Below are 25,054 nucleotides of genomic sequence, written 5' to 3' on the forward strand. Positions count from 1 at the left end.
TCATTACCTTTGCTCCTTTCTTTGCAAGTAAGTACTGTGTGTCTAAAAACAGAGGAAGGTACCAGCGCTAATATTCTGACAATATACCAATTAAACAATGTAATAACCCAACTTATATTCAGCTGCTATATCACCCAGGTCTTATCTTTCAACAACAAAGTATAGCCAGTGTGAAGGCGAAGCACTATATTATAAATGGGCAAAGCCAAAAAATGGAAAGTGTTCCGTGCAGTGGAGAGCGGAGATGTAATACAAAGATACCTTGGCTTGTCTCTTATAAATCACAATGGTTCATATGCAGTTCCCTAAAACCATGAGCAAGAAAACCAAAGCATAGTGCAAACTGCAGTACAAACGTAGGTATATACAAAGGAGAATATAATTTTCCCACTCACACTTTTAGGAGCTAAGTATATATAGCTCAATAGAATCGCTTTCGGGCTCCGTAAAGTCGACCCTTATCCCTTCTTTAATATGAGTTCTTCTCTCTCTTGTATTCTATGATAGATAAGGAAGAGCACATATGGTGCAATAACGTAGGTCTTATGTCTTGTGATAAGTAAGGTAAATGAAACACAGAGAGGAAATTTAGTTAAATATGAAGAGGCAGAACAAAATAGAAAAATAGAGAGAGAGGAAAGAAAGAGAAAAAATAAATTATAATGAGGAAGGGAAGGAGTGCAAAGGACATAGAAGGGGAAAGAGCAGTGTGGTGTGGATTAAAGATAACTGACTGGGTAGACTCTATATCATTCAATGTCTATCTACTGGAGATGGAACCACCACTTTTGACCTAATATTTTTTCAAAATCTTTATTTATAGAATGAAAACTCCTTAAAAATGTAACATGCACGTGATGTAATAAATTGTCAATCCATTTCAGGATTATTTACCAGTCACAATGAACTATGGTTAGCAAGATTTTAAAGCAAATCTGGTAGGAATTCATAAAAAATCCACAATGAGTACATCTCACTTGGTACAATACAGTTTAAAATCAGCAATCCATAGTTGCAAATCCTTTACAAAATATAGGATTTGCATATTTACCAGAGTTTTTTTTTTTTTTTTTGTCAATCTTTATTTTATTTGTGCATATAGAGGACAGACACGTTTGCACTGCCACAACAGCTGGTGCAGACAATTATGCAGTCATAGTTTAACATTGGTTGGCATTTAGAAACCTTGCACATTTTTTTTTTTTTAAAGTATCAGAGTATGGTAAACGTTAAATATTAAACAGTAAGTATGACCAGGCTGAACAACGTCTCGCTCATAAATGTTAAAGTGAACTCCTGCGGAGTCAAAGGGTAAGTAGTGTGTGTCAGAGTAGTAAACCTGCCTAAGCAAGTCATGTCGGAGGCGAGGATGACATTAGACAAATCGGTTACATATTAATTAGTCTGATAATAACGTCCACATAAGAGAAAACTTGGAACATGCCGATCTGGGATTATTTCTGTAGCTTAGTAGTCACTAGGTTCTGGACTGAAAGTTAAAACTGCACTTGCTTATACATCATTAATGAGGAGTAAGCATGTTAGCTGGGGACACAGATCTACACTGTAAGTCCAACCGTAAGGCTGGGCCTAGAAAAACATGCTAGTCTATAGTGACCTATGTACATACTTCAAAAAGTTAGTGCCTTGGGTCGTCAGAATAACATTATATACGAACAGACATAAAAATTAAATGCTCAGTAAAGCTGGATCTAAACAGTTATGGCCTTACAACAAGTTGCCTGCTATATTGTCCACCAAGAGTCCATAGTTGTGGGCGGCATGCGGTGGGGCTGCGGGCTTACAGGCCATCTATCAGCCAATACCCCTGCTGGGAAAGTCTGAGCCATGTGCCGGACGGGCCAGCGAGAGGCCGGTGAGCCGCTGGTGCAAGGAAGGAGCACTCCAGCCCCAGGCCGGAATGAAGGCCAGCACCTGTTGTCCACGGACTCGTGCTCTCCTAGTCGTGGCCGGGTCCACCCTCTGTCGGGCGCCGTGGGGAGCTCGGATGTTCTGCCGTCGCCTGCGACGGTCGGGCTTCTGGCGGTGTGGTCGGTGCCGTGGAGGTGTCCTCCGGGAGGCCTTCAGCCCGGGAAGGATTGTAGGGCGGTCTGCGTCTGTCGCCTTGCGTGGTTTGCCCGTTGCGGGTCCATGCCAGCTCCGCACCTTGTCCCTCCTTACTGTGCCCACCGGGTCGGGTGGTTCCCATCTACAGCGCAGTATCAGTCGCTCCCAGAGCCTTCGGAAGAGCTTGTCTAGCCTCTCAGCATACTGCTCCGCTGTGTAGCAAATCTGGCTGCTTGGTTGGGCTGGCGCGCGTTTCTGCCGTTGAGTCGCGGCCGCCATCTTGAGAGGCCCACTGGCCGTGTTGCTCGAGCTGCGGATCTTAGCCGGGGCTTGTGATGTCGCTTGCCCTGGTTTGGTGGATACCGGGATGACCCCCACCGGTCCAAGGGGGGGGGAACAGGGGCCCATGTTGAGGTCGTAGCTTAATATGGTCCCAGGAGAGCGGCCGTCTCCCCCGTGGTCCATTAGACTCAGTGACCGGTAGGCCCTGCCGCTCTGCTCCGGTTTCTGTGGTCGGAGCTGCATGTTTCGCGTACCGTTGGGTGCCGCTTCTGGTGCTGGTTATCCCCCTCAGGTTGGTAAGTAATTCTAGTCTCGGTAGGTCACCGTGAGGGCTCAGATTATGCCCTTTGCCACCGGAGCATGCAGCATGTGCGTCCGGCCATCTTGGCGGTCAGGCCCCGCCCCCCTATTTACCAGAGTTTTTTTGTTTTTGTTTTTAAATCAGGAACAGAATGATAACGATATGAGTCAGAGAGGATTTCTTTCACATTAGAAGGTAGCCGTTTTAATATTTTTAGATACGTTTTTAAAATAGTTTTTTTCGAAATATTTAAATATCAAAAAAATCTATAAATACATAAAAATATATCAATGCATAAAAAAAAATATATGAAATCATTTTAAACGTTAATCCTTAAACATTAAATCATTTGGAAAGCTTATACAAAAATATTGAAATCAGGATCAGTATTGGCAAACCAGTAGAATGTGATCAGGTAAGTATATCTGATCGCCTGAAAGCGTCTTTGCTACCAGTGCTTGTCCAGTGGTCCCACCCGACTAGCCAGCTTACTAAATAATGTAACCTAGAGGTAAGCAACTTTTGGCAACCCTATATTTGTTGTGGACTACAATTGCCCTGATGTTTTGCCAGCATTAAGGCTCTAAGGCCACTATGGGACATGCAGACCAAAACATCTGGAGTTCCCAAGGTTGCCTACCTCTGGTCTAGCCTACCTGAATTTATAAAAACAGGGTCAACTGAGCTTTGTTTGTCTTACAGTCAACATCTAACGCAATTGTGCAGAAAATTGTAATTCAATCATTTGTAGTTTTGTAAAAACATTGCATATAGAATATTTCATTCAAACATAGATCTAAATATTAAAATATTAATAATCTTTGCACATCAATTTACAAGTAATGTTACCGCTCAAATAACATATCCTTTGAAAGGAAATGTGCTCTATTTACATATGTAGCAGAACTTACTTAAAACGTGTTTTATCTCCTGCTCTGTAAATTGAACTTTAATCACACACAGGAAACTCCTGCAGGGCCTAGGAAGCTATTAACAGTGGAGGAGATAAGGAATTTGAAATTAACAATAAAGGAAGTATAAACATTAGATGACACTTTGCAGGAAGTGTTTAGGAAGGTTGTGTTAGTCACATGCTGGGAGGTGTCACTAAGGCTGCATAAAGTAATAAGTGATTTAATTCCTAAATGACAGAATATGGAGTCTTGAGACTGTATGGACATGATCTATACACCAAAACTGCTTCATTAAGCTAAAGTTGTTTTGGTGTCAACAGTGTCTGTTTAATAAAGAAATATAAATCTTCACTTCCCAATTCACAGGTGTATAAGGTGAACTGACCTTTAACTCATATAAGATGCTGGTTTGCTTTTGCCTTAGGATTTTGGGGTCCTTCATACAGAAATCCCATCCAGCAAACACTTTATTGGTGTAGTTGCTCATTGCGGCATCTTCCGTTACAAGACTTTGCTTGAAGCCATTCACAGATCTAAAATACAGGAATGGAAAGACAAATGGATGTTTGGTTAATTTTGAATTAAAGAGTACCTGCCACTTCCTAGGAATTTTAATATTATGTTTGTAAGGTATGATCATGTAAAAATAAAATTAAACTTAGAAACCCACAATTCTTAGTTTCCGGTCAATCCCTTATTTAAATAGACTCTATAGGCACCCAGACCACTTCATCTCAATAAAGTGGTTTGGGAGCCACGTCCCTCCACCCTAAGTTTTTTTAGTCTGCAGCTGGAAAAATTATTGTTATGCAGGAACGGCAATGGTTACATTTCAGGGTTAACCTGAGTTTGCTGTGCATGCACACATTTTCTATTGGACAGCATTGTATTGGCTGATATCATCAATCTCAATGATCACAACCAAAGAGGAAGCATCGGAGACCAGCACTACAAATGACAAAAGGTAAGTAAAATATTTTTTTTCTCTTCGCTGGTGTGAGCCAGTCACCTAAATGGGTACTAGGACAATATAGTGTTAGGAACACACATTTGTATTCCTAACGCTATAGTGTTCCTTTAACCTCTGTCCTTTACAGTTAGCAGTCAGCACAGAGAAACCCTACAGAGAAGGGATAAAAGAGACAATGAGTGGAGATATATCCACTAAAGTGAGAATTGCCGGGAATTTAAAATTGAATACCAAAAATGCAAAAGTAAAAAAAAAAAAAAAAAAAGTTGAATTTAGGAGTAAAGTTTGAAATTCACTTTGCATTCACTTTTTATCACCATCAATTCTCACTTTAGTAAATAACCCTTAATGTGTTCTGTGTTGCAATAATGGAAAATGGTAGGAGTAACCAATGGAATGTGCCTGCTGGTCCCACTGGTTTCCATTGTGATTGCCCAACTTTGAATAATTTAGATCATATTTTAGAACACAACCATTGATAAATATCCCCCAATGTCTGTTTCTCATTTACAATATGTGCCCTGGTTGTGCCTAGACTGAACTGGTTTGAGTTATTTGCAAAATCTTTAGTATGAATTTAAAAGAAAACAAATATGAGATTTAAAAGGATAAAACAAGTTATGGGTGATTCTCAGTGCTTTTAGTCATTGGTGTAAAGTGACCGTTCCGCTTTAATGTTTGTTTGTTTTTCTCTCAATATATACTTTAAATATCACTAACAACTGCTACAAATTAACTTGGGCTTACAATCACTAGTATTTATCACAGTAACATATGGATACTTACAATTAACTTATCCATTAAATTGTGAGGTGTACATGCAAAATTCAGGACAAAATATTTGGATTTTCTTTTCAAATATTTTTACCTGAATTTTATTTTTCCAAATCATTTCTACCTGGATTATTTTGGCCTATGGCAAGTTGGACTACATACATACAGAACCATCAAACTACAGATCTTTTTGTATTTTTCCCAAAAAGCCACCTATTGGGGATATTCACTAGTGTGACTTATTAGGAATTCAAATTTCAATTATAGCTGTATTCTGATGGGTTTGAGACAGATAGAAGTCTTCTTGCAAAATGAAAAGGGGTTGATTTTTGTACACATTCTTTTACAGCCAATCACATAAGAGAGCACTGATTGCCAAAGTGGTGATTGGAGGATTCGGGAAACCAATGATAAGTTCTTATACGTGATGGTTCTTTTATTTAATCATTAAAGACCTCACCGGATAACCATCCACACCAGGCTCAGTAGAAAGTAAATCACTGTGGTTATTAGATACGCCAAGGGAATGTTGTAGAAAAAGCCAACCAGATTCACTGATGTATTCTTATAATAACCATAAAACATGTATGTGAACTCCATGAATCCCTGAAAAAAAATAAGACGTGTAAACGGTATTAGAAACAATCACTATATACGGCAAGTTATTGAGCGCATGCGTGTGTTCTATATGTAACTTAATGCAGAGCATGTTATGCAAAGATTTATATGGATGCTTTCAACACTCTAACATATGCTCTTTGTTTAGGAAATATAGAAAGAAACCCCTTGTTCATGTCTCACTGACGGTTTTACTTACTTAAAATTATACAATAAAAATGTAGTGGTTATGGTGGACGTATTTTTCGGTGGTATGTCCTAGTTTTTTTTTTTGTTTGTTTTTTTAACATTTTTGTAAAAAGTTGGGCTCTCTTGGCACCCAAAATCTAGCCCCCTTGTAGACATTCAGATAATGTGAAAGTTTCACTTCCGTATTATCCATCCAAAGTTGTCGAACCTTCAATGGCAATGATAGGCTGAAAACATTGGGGGAAAGTGAGACCAGCACTTACAGCCTATCATTGCTGTCCAAGATGTTTCTTTTTTTTGAACATTAATTTCATTTCTGTTTGTACATTCATCCAAGTGGAAGGCTGAGATTTCTCACTGAATAGCATTTGAAGCCAACAAGCAACATCAGTTAAAGAATAGAACATTTGATAGAGTTTGTAGTTATTTACTAAAGCGGGAGAAGAGCCTAACATGCAGTATCTGAAACAAAACCTAGCCTAAGAAAAGAACGATGGGATAGGAGACGTATTGGTCGCCCCTAGAAGTGGCACAGACTTAACGTATAAACAGTAAGAGAATAGTCAGGCTAGTCGAGGTCAGGAGAAATGCATTGGAACAATTAATGGAGCCAGGTTAAAGGATTACAGAGATCAAATTTGTCAGGGATAGACAGGTCAATGAAGTCAAGATACACAAAACAGTAAGAACACACTATTGGAACTCAATAGAGACCACAACAAGGCATTGAACACCATTAAACTGATATTTACATAGGTCTGAGGGGTTGTGAACACTACACAACTCCAGATGCCTAGGGGCAGAGTATATGGCATAATTGTACGTGACGTGTGGTGTTGTACCCTCGACATGTGGGCGCTGTCTTTTAAATGAAGGTGGGACTGCCTGCATAGCTGAATCTAATCGCCACATGCCCAAGAAGTGGCCGGTAAGGGCGGGCACCATTAAAAGCCGTAATTTTGGAGAATTGACAAGTGAACTGTCAGTTTAACCCAAAACATCAAGTCTGGAAAAATTTTGATTGTCTATTTTGGGTTAAAATTGCAAATTCACTTGGCAATCCTCTACAATGTCCTCTATTAAAAATAATTAAAAAAAAATATTTTATAGATTAAAGTACAGTTTTTGTAAACAATAGGTTAAATTGAGGTAGACAAATGTTGCTTTAATTTATTATATTTATAATTAATTGCATTAATCATGATTATTGCTCACCGTTCCCATCAGGATATCGATGATGAAAGTATAATAAAACACTAATCCTTGCTCATTTGGATTGTAGTTGAGACACACACTAATATTTCCTACGGGGTTGAATTGAAATATAACAGAAATTAATTGTCATTTTATTTTTTTTTGCAGCTCTGGAACACAAAGAATTTATTCACTAAACTAGAATTAACAGAATTCAAAAGATAATTGCTCATTTTAAGGCATGCTGGAATAGTTGGAGAATTTTTACAATTCGTCTTTTTGTTTGGCCTAAATGATAAAGTTGTTAAACCATAAATATGCCTGTTCACACTGAAATCATAATAATTTGCCCATTTATCTTCATACCCTTAAAATGTTCTTGTTCTTGTTGAGTGTTTGATTCTTTATTCTACGACCATGAAAACTCGTAACTGCCCCCAGAAAATTTCTCCATTCACACTGAAACCTATTCTGTCTGAGAGTCTGCTCCTTCACCCTAAGAATCCCCATTTATGCTGAAACACTGAGAATTTGCCATCTTGAGACCCTAAGAATCTGCCCGTTCATCTTTGCACCTTATGAATCTGCCATTTCATATTATCCCATGTACCATAAAATACTACTAATGCGCCAATTTATCTTAAAAGGGACACAATAGGCACCCAGACCACTTAATCTCAATGCATTGTCCCTGTCCCCCTAATCCCTGCAATGTAAAAAATTGCAGTTTTAGAGAAACAGCGTCTTGTTGCTGCGTACCAGAAAGCCACTAGATGTGCTTTCTACGGTTTCATAGAGTTTGACTCACGTTTTGCATGAGATTGTCTAGTGTGCTCTAAATTCCATAGGAATGCTTTAAGTCATTAGGTTCCCCTCCCCTATTGGCTGGCATGGGTGGAGGAGGAGCAAAATCCAGCACGGAGGAACCTTGGCGCTGGAATCTGGTAAGAGATTGAAAGGGTTTTTCCTATGTCATGGTACATGCAAAATTGCCTATTTATTCTGAGACTGTGACAATGAATTCAGTATTTCCCATTTTCAAAAGAATGGTTTAATACTTCTTTTGAGAATAACAGGATTTACTGTGATGAGTTTACTAGTGACTTAAAAAAATGACCAACATATTGCACATATCTGAACAACAGAATGGAAACCACCAGCAGAATCCAAGAGCTATACAATATAATAAAAAGCATTATGCTCATTTTATAATTTAGAACAATAAATATTTCTTACATCTGTCACAAAGCCAAATATAACTCATTTACCTGTTGTCGAGTCAGTTGTGGCAGTGGTAGCTATGAATAAACAAAGTACAATAGTTTTAGTAATAGAACAAACAGAGAGCAAAGCAATATGTTATTAAAAAAAAAACCAGAGAGCATGACTACATACAGGCTATACATGGGATCAAAAAGGAAGATCTGAGAGGGTTCTGAGGTACATTATGAATTTAGCTGTAGTGAGTGGTTTGCCCTGCAGTTAAATAGGGGCATATTGAGATTTGGTCCAGTGAGTGATAACCTGTAAAGGTCTGACATTTTGACCGCACCTTATTGTCCGTAGGATAGTCCTTATGTCCCTACGTATTACATATGGTAATAGGATGTGAACTGTTTGGTACTAGGATAGGCACTTAAGATATGGTGTTGTATTCCAGCCAGGTAAGTTTTGTAGTGTTAAGAGATTTTTTAAATTGTGTGGGCAAAAAGGAGAGGAGTGTCACAATGGCGACTAGTGAACGAATATCGGTATTATGGTAATCGGTGGTAAACTTGTTGTAAAGGTGAAATCTCTATTGTATGCTTGTGATGTATAATCAGAGAGGGCAGCTCAATCCAGAAATCTGCCAAATGCCATGAGTCGAGTTAGTGCAGATTAAGCCATGGAATGTGGGTATAGCCAGCTGCTTTATTGTCAGAGAAGCACTTGACAGGTTCCCCTATCCACTCATACCTCCCCAGGCCTTGTAGGCGGCCACTATGGGGTAGATTCCAAATAAATGTAGACGAGGAATGGAAAGTTTTTTTTTTGTTTTTTTTTAAGGGTCTCAACTGGCCAGGCATCTCATAACCAAAAGTCACCAAATTGGCTGTGAAATCAGTGTGTTCGGACGCATTGGTCCATGTAACTGGGAAATGATGAGAAATGGCAGGAATAACCTGGCCTCCTATTCCAGTGTGGCATGAACCTGAGCCATATGTGTAGGTCTGCTTACAACTAGTGCCAGAATGCAACTGTCAGTGGGAAGAAGACTCAGCGGTCGGGAAATAAATGTGCAGAATAATTCTCAATGTGCCCAGTAGGACTGTAGATCCATTCTCCCCCTCCCCCTCCACCCGCGTGTTCTTCAAAAGGAAAGGTTCCCAGGACTCTGATGCGCTGTACCTTCTCTGTAGGTGGACATGTTCTGTAGCGTATTAGTATCAAGATGAATGCCTAAGAGGGTCAGTTTGTGAAAGTGGAACCCATAGTGAGGAAAAGTGCAATTGTGAATACTAACCAGAGCGGAGTGAGGGCGTTCTATCGCGAGGAAGTTATCTTAGATAATGGGTGACTGCAGGACATTCGCTAATATTGAGTGTTAGTCAACATAGTGTGTTAGCAAATAAGACAAACAGCTTGGGGTTACTCTTTGCTTTAAAAGTTACACGTGTGGGAAAGTCATGACAAACCCTCCATAAAATGCCACGAACATGCCCTCGGGATGGCTGAATAGGTAGAAGCTTGGAGGCATAGGAAATGTCTGTCTTGCCCACCCAAGCTCTGGTCAACCCCTTTGGCATAGTGCTGGGAGAATTACTTAGAGGAAATCAATGAGTTGAGGCTACTAAGCATATGCACCAGTGCAGGGCTGTATGCGAGGAAATTTACCCAAATGTAGACAAATGCATCAGAGCAGGGAATCCCTCAAATCTATGTTTGGGGAACATTCCCTGAACATAGACCAGCTCTCTTACCTGGGGAATCCCTCGAATCCCCATGCTAGAGAGCCGGTCGTAAGTGTGATCCGTCGTAAAACAGGTAGGTCGTTAAGTGAGGACCACCTGTAGTGTAGGAGGAAGTGAAGTAACGATATTGACATGTATCTAATGTAGAGTAGAGTGGAAGAAGAGAGAGTGAAGCTGATTGTGGCAGCCCTGGTTATAGAGAGATATAACAATGGCTTATTTTCTAATCTTGTTGTGAACGTGCAATTAACTCCACATAAACAAGATAATTATACAGTATTACATCACAGGTAAATACCATATGTTTCAGAGATATCTGTGGAGCTCGGCACATTCATATGGATATGTAATTGCTCAATATAATTATTACGCGTGACTGCAGTAAACACAATATTAATACCTCCATGAAACAATAAAAATTATACTTCCCTATAGCAACAAGGGAATACAGCAACAGTTGCACACAACATGGATTCCCTGCATGTCACAAAATTGCAGGGGTCATAGTAACAGACACAAAACTGTCAGACACACAATGGAGTAGGGGAGAGATAAGAGAGGAAGGGAAAGACACTAAAATGATAAAAAGTGGAGAGAGAGAGGACTTGCATATCTCCCAAATGTCCCTATTTTGGACGGATAGTCCATATTTTGGGCCCAAATCCCTCTGTTCCTCTTTTCTGACCTAATATCCCTCTTTTCTAGGAGCTCCATATTGTTGATGTATCTGAGTGTATAAGCTGCTGCTAATTATAGATATTGGGTACTTATACTCACCAGTTTTTCCATATCACATATTGTTGATGTGTCTGAGTGTATAACAGAGCTCCACATCAATAATAATTACAGCAATGTGTCTATAAACTACAATATACGTGTTTAGAATTCAGTCTGTGCAAATAGGATACACTGTGGCTGATATAAATTACATTTTAGTTGCATAAATTGTTATTAAGTCATCTAAAATTTCTCAGAAAAGCACCACCCCTGGTCACACCCCCACTCACACTCCTAAAATTAAAGTGTCCCTCTTTGTCCATCTGAAATATTCGGAGGAAAGAACATGGAGGGAAAGAAGATGAGAGACAACATTTCAAATGGGCAAAGAGCGGACACTTTATTTTCAGGGGTGTGAGTGGGGGTGTGGCCCTGGCTGTCCATCAGTGGGAGGTATTTCTTCATGGCTGCTTAGCTCCATAGAGCTAGCCTCAAAAGCATATGTTGTCACAGAATTCCTGCCTTTGAAAGACTATTCAATGAGCTGTCAGGGTTATTTATTAAAGTATCGGGAATTCCAAGTGAATTTCAAGTTTAAAGGGACATTATAGTCACCATAACAACTATAGCTTATTGTATTTGTTCTAAAGAGTATAATCATTCCCTTCAGGCTTTTTGCAGTAAACACTGTCTTTTCAGAGAAAATGCAGTGTTTATTTTACAGCCTAGGGATATCTCCACTGGCCACTCCTCAGATGGCTGCTAGAGGTGCTTCCTGGGGCAGTGCTGCACAGTGTGCATGAAGATAATGAAGTTTCTTTATAGTGATGCATTGATTCAATTCATCTGTTTGAGGAGATGCTGATTGGCCAGGTCTGTGTTTGGCTTGTGCTGGCTCTGCCTCTGATCTGCCTCCTTGACAAGCTCTGCAAATTCAATGCTTTCATATGTGAAAGCATTGTGATTGGATCAGAACACAACTTCTCATGATGTCAGCCAAGGAGACAGATCAGGGGCAGAACCAGCAGCAGCAGCAGAATAAAAGTAAGATATTGCCCTCCCTATATTTAGGGAGGACATGTGGAGGCCAGGAGGGGTAGATGGTGGTCTTAACACTATAGGGTCAGGAATACATGTTTGTGTTCCCGACCCTATAGTGTTCCTTTAAAGCCAAAATAGCTGAACTGAAAAAAATTCTCCAAGTCAGCTATGCTTACAGTTCAGATATTTTGGGCTTAAATTTGACATCCAGTTGGAATTAACTGAGAATTTCTAACAATTCTCATATCAGTAAATAACCATGTGTGATTGGGCAGACACAGACACAAGTGGCGTCTATGAGAGGCCTTTGACTGAACTTGCTCGTCTCTGCCATTCAACAAAGGAATGGCTTACAATGGCTGCAAGCCAAGATTTTATATACGTCCAAAGAATCATGAAAACAAACTACATACATGTTTTACTTCAGGGTAGATCTGCTAAACAGTTAAAAACCATTAAAAACTGCACCCAAAGCATCCTAGCACTATAACCAGCACAATTAGCTGTAGTTATTATGAAGCTTCGAGTATCGCTTTAAGGATTGAAATTAGCCATGCGTAATATGTATAATGTGAAAAATATCTATTCTGTTCTATTATTCTATTATATTCTATTTCTAGTCTATTTAAAAAAGTTTTTTGTGTTATAGTTTTTTATGAATCACTTTCTACACATTTAGTAAAATAGTTTTTTTTTGGGGGGGGGGGGCATGGAGCTGTCTAAGAATTCTGTAATATGAGATTTAATTTCTTGGCTTCACAGTTTATTATTATCAGTCATGATGCATATGTGATATGAAACTTTATGTATCATTGTAATCATTAATGAAACTGACGTTCGACTGAAAGATCAGCCAATTCAAATAACGAGTTACAGGTACAAAGGACAGTGATGCTTTAAAGGATTGGTATTTTACACCGAGGGAGTTTAAAGATTTTCCAATCATAGTTCACATTTAGCCGGGTGGAGCTCAATCCAAATGTATACTACATGACTATTAAAATCATTGTCTCCCTGCATGGTGCATTTATTATACGCTAGAAGAAACATGGAGATTAGTAGCATTGTTACTTCCAGACTCTTTTATACTAGCATTCTGTGAACCTAGCATCCAGACGCTCATGAGCAGTGCCCTCATAGTCTGCCATAGGGAATCACTGCATAATGATTCTTTCTGGCAACATCATAGTTGCACCACCGCAAGCACTGCACATGTGCCTATGGTCCCACCTATGGTCCCCAATGCTCCTCTATGGCAAGCACTGGATTGGCCCATAAAACTAAGTAGGGACATTACGACTGTAATGTTAGGACTACAAATATGTATTCCTAAGGCTACATTGTCCCTTTAAATAATGAATTAGAGAAATTAGACCCAGAGAGCTGAGTTAATCTATATTATATTAGTTTTGTTGTCTAACACAATTCACTGTTTACTGAATACAGAGCTAAACGCATGATCTATACAGGGCCGCCATAGAGGTACAGGCATTACCTCGATAGGGGGCCCGCTGAGGTCTAGGTGGGGAGAAAATATATCCCCCCCACTCGACTGCGGTGAAGATTCCTGTACAGCAGAGAGTGAGTGTGTATGTCAGACTGTGTGTGCCTGGCAGTGAGAGTGTGAGAATTCAGATTTTATCAGTGTGTCTGTGTGGTACATATTTGTGTGTAGACCAGTGTCTATGTGCATATGTTTGGCATTGCTTGTGTGTCTGTATGGGATGCAAAGCCATGTCTATTTGCGTCTTGGAATGCGGTTTTGTGTATGTTTGTGTGGGATATGTATGTGTGGATCCTAGGACATACTTGAAAATGAGATAAATCTCAATGTATCCTTCCTGGTAAAATATTTTATAAATAAATACATATTTGTGTACATGTGTCTGGGAGAATATGACTGAGGGACCCAGCCAATGTTTTTTTTTTAAAGGACCCCAAAATTTCTGATAGCAACCTTGGGTATATATAGAAAAAAAAATCAGCACTCCCAGGTAGCTTTTTGAGGAACTTATTTTACTAAATAGTGAAACAGTCAACGTTTCAGTTCCATTCAGAACCTTGTATCAGGGCAACCAGTGTATCAAGGTGTGTGTAGCTGTGTTTGTGCCAGTGTGTTTGAATCTGACACACAGATACACACACACACTGGCACATAGTGGCACACAGATACACACACTGACACAGATACACACACCTAGACATACGTGTGTATCTGTGTGTGTGTGTGTATGTATCTATGTGTCAAAGTGTGTGTATCTGTGTTTGTATGTGCCAGTGTGTGTATCTTTGTGTCAGTGTGTAACTGTGTGTGTGTGTGTGTATGTATTTGACACACAGACACACAAATACACACATAGTGATACCGGATGGATCCGGCATAACTGCTGTGCACAAGGGAGCTGAGCAGCTATTTTGTTTTCAGAAATTTTGGCAGAACTCCATTTGTGTTCTCAAGGAACACCAATTGGGGAACAATGGCCTAAAGAACCTGACAGCTAGGATCCCTAAAAATCCACATAGGATTCAATTCCAAAATGAACTAACATATAAAAGTTAATTTTCACTTGTGACTAGCCAAATGCTCATTACATCAACCTTGCTGTGACAAGCGTAATACAATACAAATAATTAAAACATGTCAGAAAACATACAAGGAATTATAATAACCTAATAACACATTCATAAAGGGGTGGGGAAGACAATATTTAACACAAAATATCTCTCCTGTCTGCAGAACTAGCAATAAGCAAATCTGCCTGAATATGCAAATTAACAAGCCTTGCTATTCAGGTAATGCATATTGCTGTTGCCACCAACAGAGGGCGCTACCCAGGCTCCATAGCCACATCCACCTAGTTGGTAGGAATCCTCAGCAGAACAGGAGAGCAGACAAAACATTTAACAATAAACACTAAATATTTTACACAAACCCTACACCTATAATGGGCACAGGGTGCCTAAAACATAAGAATAGTCCAGAGACCTACATAAATAGTCTGTCTGAAGCTCCTGGTGATGGTGACTGCCGTCACAGCATGTATGTGGTACATGTTTATAGAATGCATGTGATGCATGTATGTAGATTGCAAAGATACATAACTATACCAAATTAGGTAGCTATCTACTAAATAACCTTTAGAATAATGGGAATGATGGTGTCCAAATTTTATTTCGGATCTGAAATTCTTCCGATAATTTCCAAATTATTACTCACTCGCTGCTCACATACAAGCATAGAGGATCAGCAATGAGATGCTAAATTTCAGCATGCCTCTGAACATACCTGATTTCGGCAGGACAGTCTGATTTTTGGGTCCAAATAAATTACAGTGACCAAGTGTAAGCTCAGTACGAATGAGTAAGTAACTCTGACACCCCGGTGGGGTCCCATTAACCTTCACCAACAATAGAATACAAAAACAGAGAAATAAGGTGGAGTATCTTACATGCACTTTTTAGATGGTTCTTTACATAGGCACATTCCTATAGTAAATCCTAAAGAAAAAAACAGTAGATAATAGTGTAATATTGCCTATACTGCTTTTCACAGCGGCTCCACTCTTGTGAGTTTGCATTTGTTAAAGCTTTATTGGATTTATAAGAAAAGCAGTATTGGCAATATTGCACTATTATCTACTGTTTTTTTTCTTTAGGATTTACTATAGGAATGTGCCTATGTAAAGAACCATCTAAAAAGTGCATGTAAGATACTCCACCTTATTTTTCTGTTTTTGATTTTTGGGTCCGGTCATGCTGTCCCAGTGCCCCCGTCCTTTGTTCCTTGGTGTTATGCTATTTGGTATACCAGTGTCAGGATCGGGACAGGGATCCAACACGCAGAGTACAAAGAGTAGCAGATACGATTACCGGACCTTAGAATGGCCGGACTTAACGTAAAACTACGTATAGAATGGTCAGGGACAAGCCGAGGTCGAGGGAACGAGAAGACAGGTAAGTAAGAGACAAGCCGGGTCAAGGATAACAGAGAAGACAGGTAATTAATAACAAAGCCGGGTCAGAACCAAAAGACAAGAGAATACAAGAGCACTGTGTAACTAGGCTGGCTAGAACCACGACAGGGCAATGAGCAAATGCTGAGAGCTCCCTTAAATACCCTGGTTCTAGAGACTAATCACGCCTCCGCCGAGACCTGATTCGTGTCCGGGATTTGACTGACAGGTCGGGCTAGAATAGCGTCATGACGTCGACTATTGAGCGTCACGTTACAAAAAGGCATAGTTCTCTCGCGGCCGGCGTTTACATGCGCGAGGGGACCGCGAGGAACGGGAGAATCATGCCGTCTGGGTGGAAAAACGTCTAAGTCTCTACCCGTCTCAGGGGTAGAGACTACAGGTACCCTGACAGTACCCCCCCTCTCAGAAACGCCCACCGGGCGGAAGGAACCGGGACGAGATGGAAAGCGGGAATGAAAAGCCCTGCGAAGACGAGGAGCATGGACATCCTCCTGTGGTACCCAGGTCCTCTCTTCTGGACCATATCCCTTCCAGTCAACCAGGTATTGGATTTTCCCCCGGGAGATTCGAGAATCGATGATGGAGTTGATTTCGTACTCCTCCTGACCCTCAACCTGAACAGAGTGAGGAGAGGAGACCTTGGAGGAGAATCTGTTACAGATCAGGGGTTTTAGCAAGGAAACATGAAAGGAATTAGGAATACGTAAGGCAGAGGGGAGCGCTAGGCGATACGCAACAGGATTAATTCGATTCAGAATCCTATAGGGTCCAATGTAGCGAGGAGCGAATTTCATAGACGGTACTTTCAAACGAATGTTTCTAGTACTCAACCATACCCTATCACCAGGGACAAAACTAGGAGCCGGCCTTCTGCGTTTGTCAGCGTGTTTTTTATACAGTATAGAATTATGTAGGAGAATTTGTCGAGTCTGATCCCACAACTTCTTCAGATTGGCAACATGAGTATCAACCGACGGTACCCCCTGGGAAGAAGGAACCGAGGGAAGAATGGAAGGATGAAAACCATAATTCATGAAAAAGGGGCTAGAGCGAGTTGAATCGCAAACAAGATTATTGTGTGCGAACTCTGCCCAAGGAATCAGACCGACCCAATCGTCCTGGTGTTCAGAAACAAAACAACGCAGATATTGTTCAATCTTTTGATTGGTACGTTCAGCGGCTCCGTTAGACTGAGGGTGATAAGCAGAAGAAAAATTCAATTTAATGCCTAGTTGAGAACAGAATGATCTCCAGAAACGTGAAACAAACTGGGAACCTCTATCAGAAGTAATCTCGGAAGGTATCCCATGTAAGCGAAAGATCTCTTTAGCAAAAATCTCCGCTAATTGAGGTGAAGTCGGAAGTTTAGGTAAAGGCACGAAATGAGCCATCTTGGTAAACCTATCCACCACTGTGAGAATAACAGTGTGCTTTTTCGAAACAGGCAAATCCACAATAAAATCCATCGCCAAACAGGACCAAGGTTTTTCTGGAACTTCCAGGGGATGTAAGAGACCACAAGGAAGCGAATGAGGTAGTTTAGTCTTAGTACAGACCTCACAGGCTCCGATAAAATCCTTAATATCCCTCCGTAAAGAAGGCCACCAGAAATCCTTAGAGATCAAGGAATATGTTTTGCGAACACCCGGATGACCAGCCACCTTACTCTCGTGAAGACACTGTAAGAGCTCCAGTTGGAGTTCAGGAGGAACGAAGTGTCTAGACGCAGGAGTCAGTCTAGGTGCCAGATGCTGCAAGCTCCTGATCTGATCAAGAAGCGGAGAATGGATTTTGAGAGTTGCGTTAGCGATGATATTACACTTAGGTACTATAGAGGATAAAACCGGCTCAGATATGGCAGAAGGTTCATGTTGGCGCGACAAGGCATCAGCTTTAGAATTCTTAGAACCAGGCCTATATGTGAGTATGTAATTGAAGTGAGTGAGGAATATAGACCAACGGGCCTGTCTCGATGATAATCGTTTAGCCTCCCCAATATAGGATAAGTTTTTATGATCCGTCAAAATGGTAACAGGATGCAAAGTCCCCTCCAATAGATGTCTCCACTCCTTTAAAGCCATGACAACTGCTAGGAGTTCCCTGTCACCAATGTCATATCTGCTCTCAGTACCCGATAATTTTTTGGAAAAATACCCACATGGATGTAATGGTTTGTCCACACCCAACCTTTGGGACAGGATGGCACCTATACCCGTCTCAGAAGCGTAAACTTCGAGTAGGAAAGGCAGAGTAGTATCAGGGTGAACTAAAATTGGTGCGGAAGCAAACAGCTCCTTGAGAGTCTTAAAAGCCAGAAGTGCTTCAGTAGACCAATTCTTAGTGTCAGCCCCTTGTCTGGTCATATTGGTGATAGGAGCAATAATAGAGGAGTAACCCTTAATGAAACGTCTGTAATAATTAGAGAAACCAATAAATCTCTGAATGGCCTTGAGACCCTTAGGTAAAGGCCAATCTAAAATGGATTGGAGTTTCTCCGGATCCATTTCAAACCCCTCTCCAGAAATCACGTAACCAAGAAAGGTAGTCTGGGATTGGTCAAAGCTACATTTCTCTAATTTGCAGTACAAGCCATGTTGAAGAAGTTTGTGCAAAACCCTTCTGACCTGTCCGTGGTGAGTCTCAATATCCCTGGAATGTATAAGTATATCATCGAGGTATACAATAACACAGTCATGTTGAAACTCCCTAAGAACTTCATTAATTAGATCCTGAAATACCGCCGGAGCATTACAGAGACCAAAAGGCATTACAGTATACTCATAGTGCCCATAACGAGTATTGAACGCAGTCTTCCACTCGTGTCCCTGCTGAATTCTCACCAAGTTATAAGCACCTCTGAGGTCTAACTTAGTGAAAATCTTGGAACCCTTTAATCGGTCAAAAAGCCCGGTGATCAAGGGGATCGGATAGGCATTTCTAATGGTTATCTTGTTCAAACCTCGGTAGTCAATGCAAGGTCTTAAAGAACCATCCTTCTTTTTAACAAAAAAAAATCCAGCCCCAGCAGGGGAGGAGGATCTCCTAATGAACCCTTTGTCTAGGTTTTCACGAATATACTCCTCTAAGACTAAGTTCTCATTCGTAGACAAAGGGTATACATGGCCCCTGGGAGGCATAGTACCAGGAAGTAAATTAATTTTGCAATCAAAAGGCCTGTGTGGTGGTAAGGTATCAGCCTTTCTTTTGTCAAATACCGCCTTTAAATCTAGATACAAGGACGGTATCTGTACTTTAGTAGAGTCGGTAGAGTTATTAAGTGTGTTAACAATACAAAGGGGTGACACTCTCTTTAACCCCTTAAGGACACATGACGTGTGTGACACGTCATGATTCCCTTTTATTCCAGAAGTTTGGTCCTTAAGGGGTTAAACATCCCTCTTGACAACCCTGACCCCACGAGACTATTTCCCCTGATTTCCAATCTATAATGGGGTTATGTCTCTTCAGCCAGGAGTATCCCAGGACTACGGGAACAGAAGGGGATGAAATGAGTAGTAGAGATATCTCCTCCTTGTGTAGAATACCAGTAGTTAAGTTAAGAGGTGTGGTCTCCCGGAAAATCACAGGCTCAACTAAAGGTCTACCATCTATGGCCTCAACAGCCAAAGGTGTCTTCCTTAACTGGGATGGGATAGCGTGTTTGGTGAGAAAAACTTGGTCGATAAAGCTCTCAGCAGCTCCGGAGTCTATCAATGCCATAGTCTCTAACGTTCCCCTCTCCCAAGTTAAAGAGACGGGTAATAGAAGCCTGTGTTCTTTGTAGTTATGAGTAGAGGACAAAATAGAAACACCCAAGGCCTGTCCTCTAGAGAAACTTAGGTGCGAGCGTTTCCCGGGCGATTGGGACAATTCAAATGTAAGTGACCTCTGACTCCACAATACATACACAGTCCCTCCCTTCTCCTGTACTGTCTCTCCTCCTCTGAGAGGCGAGTAAGGGCTATCTGCATAGGTTCTGGAAACTGTGGAGTTTTGGTTTCAGGGCTTTGAAATGATGGAGCTAGTCTAGAGGAAGGTCTACCGGTTCTATCTCGAGTGTTCTGCCTCTCTCTTAGACGTTTGTCAATGCGAGATATATAGGAAATTAAGTCCTCCAAATTCTCGGGAAGCTCTCTCGTCGCTACCTCGTCAAGTATTACATCGGATAATCCGTTTAAAAATACGTCTAAATAAGCCTGTTCATTCCACTTAACCTCTGCTGCCAAAGACCTGAACTCTAGTGCGTAATCCACAAGTGTTTGGTTCTCTTGTCTAAGGCGCAACAGTAATCTAGCTGCATTGACCTTTCTGCCAGGGGGGTCAAAAGGTCTTCTAAAAGCAGCTACAAAGGCATTATAGTTATAGACTAATGGATTATCATTCTCCCACAACGGATTAGCCCATCTCAGAGCCTTCTCAATGAGTAAGGTGATAATAAATCCCACCTTTGCCCTATCAGTAGGGTAGGAACAGGGTTGTAGCTCGAAATGGATACTGATCTGGTTCAAAAAGCCACGACACCTTTCAGGAGAACCAGCATAACGTACAGGTGGGGTAACTCGGGAAGAAGCACCTACAGTGGCTACCTCTAGCCCTGAACTCACAGGAGGAATAGAAGTATTACGCATCTCCTCAGGTGGATTATTAGAACGTGATAGTAACACCTGTAGTGCTAGTGCCATCTGATCCATTCTATGATCCATGGCGTCAAACCTAGGATCAGGAGAACCAAGCTGACAGTTTGTACCTGCAGGATCCATTGGCCCTGTCGTAATGTCAGGATCGGGACAGGGATCCAACACGCAGAGTACAAAGAGTAGCAGATACGATTACCGGACCTTAGAATGGCCGGACTTAACGTAAAACTACGTATAGAATGGTCAGGGACAAGCCGAGGTCGAGGGAACGAGAAGACAGGTAAGTAAGAGACAAGCCGGGTCAAGGGTAACAGAGAAGACAGGTAAGTAATAACAAAGCCGGGTCAGAACCAAAAGACAAGAGAATACAAGAGCACTGTGTAACTAGGCTGGCTAGAACCACGACAGAGCAATGAGCAAATGCTGAGAGCTCCCTTAAATACCCTGGTTCTAGAGACTAATCACGCCTCCGCCGAGACCTGATTCGTGTCCGGGATTTGACTGACAGGTCGGGCTAGAATAGCGTCATGACGTCGACTATTGAGCGTCACGTTACAAAAAGGCATAGTTCTCTCGCGGCCGGCGTTTACATGCGCGAGGGGACCGCGAGGAACGGGAGAATCATGCCGTCTGGGTGGAAAAACGTCTAAGTCTCTACCCGTCTCAGGGGTAGAGACTACAGGTACCCTGACAACCAGTGAACTGTCCTCAACAATGGTAGTGTGGGCACATTGCTAGACACGCGCCCGCTACACTCCAGACACTAAGAGTCTGCAGAGGCACTATAACAGTGCTCACTGCATGGTGTGCCCTTAGTTGGCATGTCTAAAAGATTGACAGGCAGTGTAGTATGCATGTCTGGGCAGGTCCTGTTCCCTTTAAGTGGCATCACTGTCCCACTCCCTTTTCCCCTCTCCACCAGTGTCCCGATTCACCAGGTGCCGATATTGGGTGATGTGTTTCAGTGTGTTCAAAGTCAGTGCTCCTAGCACTACAGTGCAGGCAAATACCATGCCATTAGCAACTGCTTTCTGCAATTCCCTTTATCTAAATTCTGCAGATTGTACGGACCAGATCCAAGCATGCACTTTAAAGAACACCTAAAAAAACAGCTTTAAAACCTGCAGATCTTTTCACGGAATTCAGTGACAACAGTAATTCTGTTCCTTCATTACTTAAAAAAAAAGACGAGAATTGTCTAGTAGTTCTGGGAATAGCAGTGTGATGGAGAGCAGAACTGACTGCAGGATGGTTCGGATTCAATGTGTCCCTTGAAATGTTCTGTTTGCATACAAATGCTGCTGGCAACTATGCTATTTGATATATTGTTCCTGGGTATTCATCTTACAATCTGGTATGAGGTATCTATCCTATGTGTATTTGCTGGCACAGTACAGAGCAGTGACGATTGATATTGTTAGAAACAGACTCACCATTTATGCTTTTCGGAGGTAATTCATTAAATATAATGCTGGGGAGGACAATGAAACCTCCCACAAGGAGGAAGGTGACAAAATTCATTAAAACCAGGAATCTGAGAAAGCTGAAATATGACTCAATGCCTGTCCCAAAGTGTCCTGTAAGAAAACAAAATATTCTGAAAATAAAGCACGTGGTAGAGACATACAACCCAAGTGTCCTTTGTTAAGAGAGGCAGTCCCTATTTTAATCCAATTGCATTGCCATTATGTTCTAGCAGCTCCAAATGTGAGATGTATATACAGGTTTAAGCCAGAGTGCCACTTTAAAGCATATAAAAGAAGATAATTTAGTCTCTTAATTACCTTCTTTTTTTTTTAAAAGTTACGTTAATAGATCATGTCACTTAACCATTTTTTGAAATTGCCCCAACCGTGACTGCACCTCCAACCCTTAAAATGAAAATGTCCCTCTATAGCAGTTTGAGGTATTTAGCAATTATCAATGGGCTATCATTAACCCCTTAAGGACACATGACATGAGTGACATGTCATGATTCCCTTTTATTCCAGACGTTTGGTCCTTAAGGGGTTAAAGGGACACTATAGTTACCAAAACAACTTTAGCTTATTGAGGCAGTTTTTGTGTATAGATAATGCCTCTAAAATCTCACTGCTCAATTATCTGCCATTTAGGAGTTAAATCAGATGTTTTTTTTTTTTTTTAAATCTCCTGTTCTGTAAATTGAACTTTGTACATACAAAAGGCTCTTGCAGGGTCTAGCAAGCTATTAACAGAAAAGGCGATAAGAAATTTTAAATTAAACACAATTTGCAATATAGGAAGTGTAAACATTAGATGACTCTTTACAGGAAGTGTTTAGGAAGGCTGTGTAAGTCACATGCAGAAAGGTGTTAGTAGGGCTGCATAAACAAAGTGACATTAAATGGCAGAGGATTGAGCAGTGAGACTGCAGGGGCATAAACTATACACCAAAACCGCTTCATTAAGCTAAAGTTGTTTTGGTGACTACATTCACACAATTGTAAAGCATAAGAAGGTCATATAAAATAGTAAATAACTTTTGATCTGCACATTCGCTAGCAATTTGGCTAACAAATGCACAAAGAAAACAAACAGGAAAGTTAGTGAAAAGTTATTATTTGCACAACAGCCATTGTGTTACAAATGAAACGAAAAACAAGTTTAGCATCCAGTACGGGAATCTTGCATATTTTGACAAATGCAATAGTTCCAGGAAACGGACAAAAGTGTCACGGCTAATTTTAGAAAGGATTATTTTGCACTCTAATAAGACATGACATAGATTGTAACTTTCTACAATCTCCAGTTACCGCTGGTAGAGTAGAAAAGACAGCATTTTTAAATGTCTGCTTACTTGAAGGAAATTAAACACGTAATTCACTTTTTTATCAATATTTTTATCCTGTCTCTATACTATGGCCTTATTTAGCTTTTATGTAACTTTGTCATTTGTAATATTTACATTTTTTGAAGAAATTATCTATCTGTATATGCATATCTACTTTATTTTTACTAAACAGGGGATTAGCGAATATTAGGCAAAAACAGCTGAGGTTCAAAAATAGCTGAGAATTTTTCCAATTAGCTTAGCTAACATATACAACTTGCAAAAAACAAATCAGGGTAGACACTTTTAAACGTCACCTACTCTTGCCACAAGACAACAAGACACAAGACTGTCAGGGGTTAGACATGCCGGCTGAAGATGAACTGTGATTGACTGGCTTTCAAGCACAATCAATCATGTGCATTGAAGGTTCTGCAAGTAGACACAGGAATATGTGCTCCTTCTAGATAAAGAGTTCTAAGCTATTAAAACACCATGGAAACAATCAGGAGGGCCTGGAATCACTGGATTTTTTATTTTTATTTTTTTATTCTTTATTTTCAAAGAACCTGCGGTATCACAGTTTAATTTGCATATGTTATACACTAACCAAATAAGCAGTTTACATTGGTGAAAACATTCAATCATTGAATTGCAATTCTAGGCTAGATTTTTATTGAAATGTAAGAACATAAGAAGACATTATTATATATTTTTTAATTTTTTTAATCTTATTTATGTATTTCCATTTTGTTTTAATTATGTGCCTGGACATCTGGTGGGATGGTCAGGAACAGGAGGGAGATGGTTGGCAGTGTTTGTGAAGATTGGTGGCTATGGGTTTTGGGAACTATAGACACAGGACTGGGTTGGGTTCAAGTGGGTTAACTTTTGGGACTAGGAGATTCTATATTGGGTAGTGCTTGTTTTTAATTAGGGCTAAAGGGACTGGGAATCCTCTTGCCCTATCGGTATTCAGAACAAGGAACTAGGCATTCTTGGAGTAAACTTCAAAAGCTGAGCCCTTTGTAGTATAGATTGCCACAGGGTGGAGAAAGGATTGCCTCATTTGCTAAGTACACACATTTTACTTCCTTCCACTCCCCACCACTACACACACACACACTTACCTGGACTCAAAGAATTAAGAAAAATAGTGGCCCTTTAACCCCTTAAGGACACATGACGTGTGAGACATGTCATGATTCCCTTTTATTCCAGACGTTTGGTCCTTAAGGGGTTAAACATTATGTATCATTATTAGTGCCTTGTAAAAAAGAACCATTACTACAATGAGGTCTAAAAATACTAGCACAACTTCGGGGGGCGGAGCCTGCAAGCCTGACGAGCGGACGCCATTTCCATGAGCTCCTAGACATCAGATCGAATCTACCCAAATATCCACCCAACCATAACCCAACCGAACCCCTCACTAACATAACTGGGTCCCCAGAGTCAAACCGCATCGATAGATGCCTTTTTTTCTACACCCGAAGTACTCCAAGCCGCGGCGAAAAACTGCGGCCTACAGCACACCCCTAAGCCTGGGTCTGGAAGCACTCCTCCGCGGCAGCACTGTACTCCCCCCGCTGGGACCGGAGCCAATAAACCCCCTGCCGCAACCGGAACAC

At 40.8% G+C, this 25,054-nt stretch overlaps 1 protein-coding gene across 2 annotated transcripts in view; it reads right to left on the bottom strand.

The window, feature by feature from the left end:
* TMC4 (transmembrane channel like 4) overlaps nucleotides 1–25,054 on the bottom strand; it is a 64,219-nt gene that overhangs the window by 25,676 nt on the left and 13,489 nt on the right. For both annotated transcript variants that reach the window (XM_063435748.1, XM_063435749.1), the window contains 5 exons: nucleotides 22,066–22,209; nucleotides 8,578–8,607; nucleotides 7,331–7,419; nucleotides 5,769–5,914; nucleotides 3,950–4,097 (listed from right to left, as the gene is read on the bottom strand). In XM_063435748.1, coding sequence (XP_063291818.1) covers nucleotides 3,950–4,097; nucleotides 5,769–5,914; nucleotides 7,331–7,419; nucleotides 8,578–8,607; nucleotides 22,066–22,209 — 557 coding nt within the window. The remainder of the gene's footprint in view (nucleotides 1–3,949; nucleotides 4,098–5,768; nucleotides 5,915–7,330; nucleotides 7,420–8,577; nucleotides 8,608–22,065; nucleotides 22,210–25,054) is intronic.

This window comes from Pelobates fuscus, chromosome 11 (genome assembly GCF_036172605.1).
Source record: "Pelobates fuscus isolate aPelFus1 chromosome 11, aPelFus1.pri, whole genome shotgun sequence".
Classification (NCBI taxonomy): domain Eukaryota; kingdom Metazoa; phylum Chordata; class Amphibia; order Anura; family Pelobatidae; genus Pelobates; species Pelobates fuscus.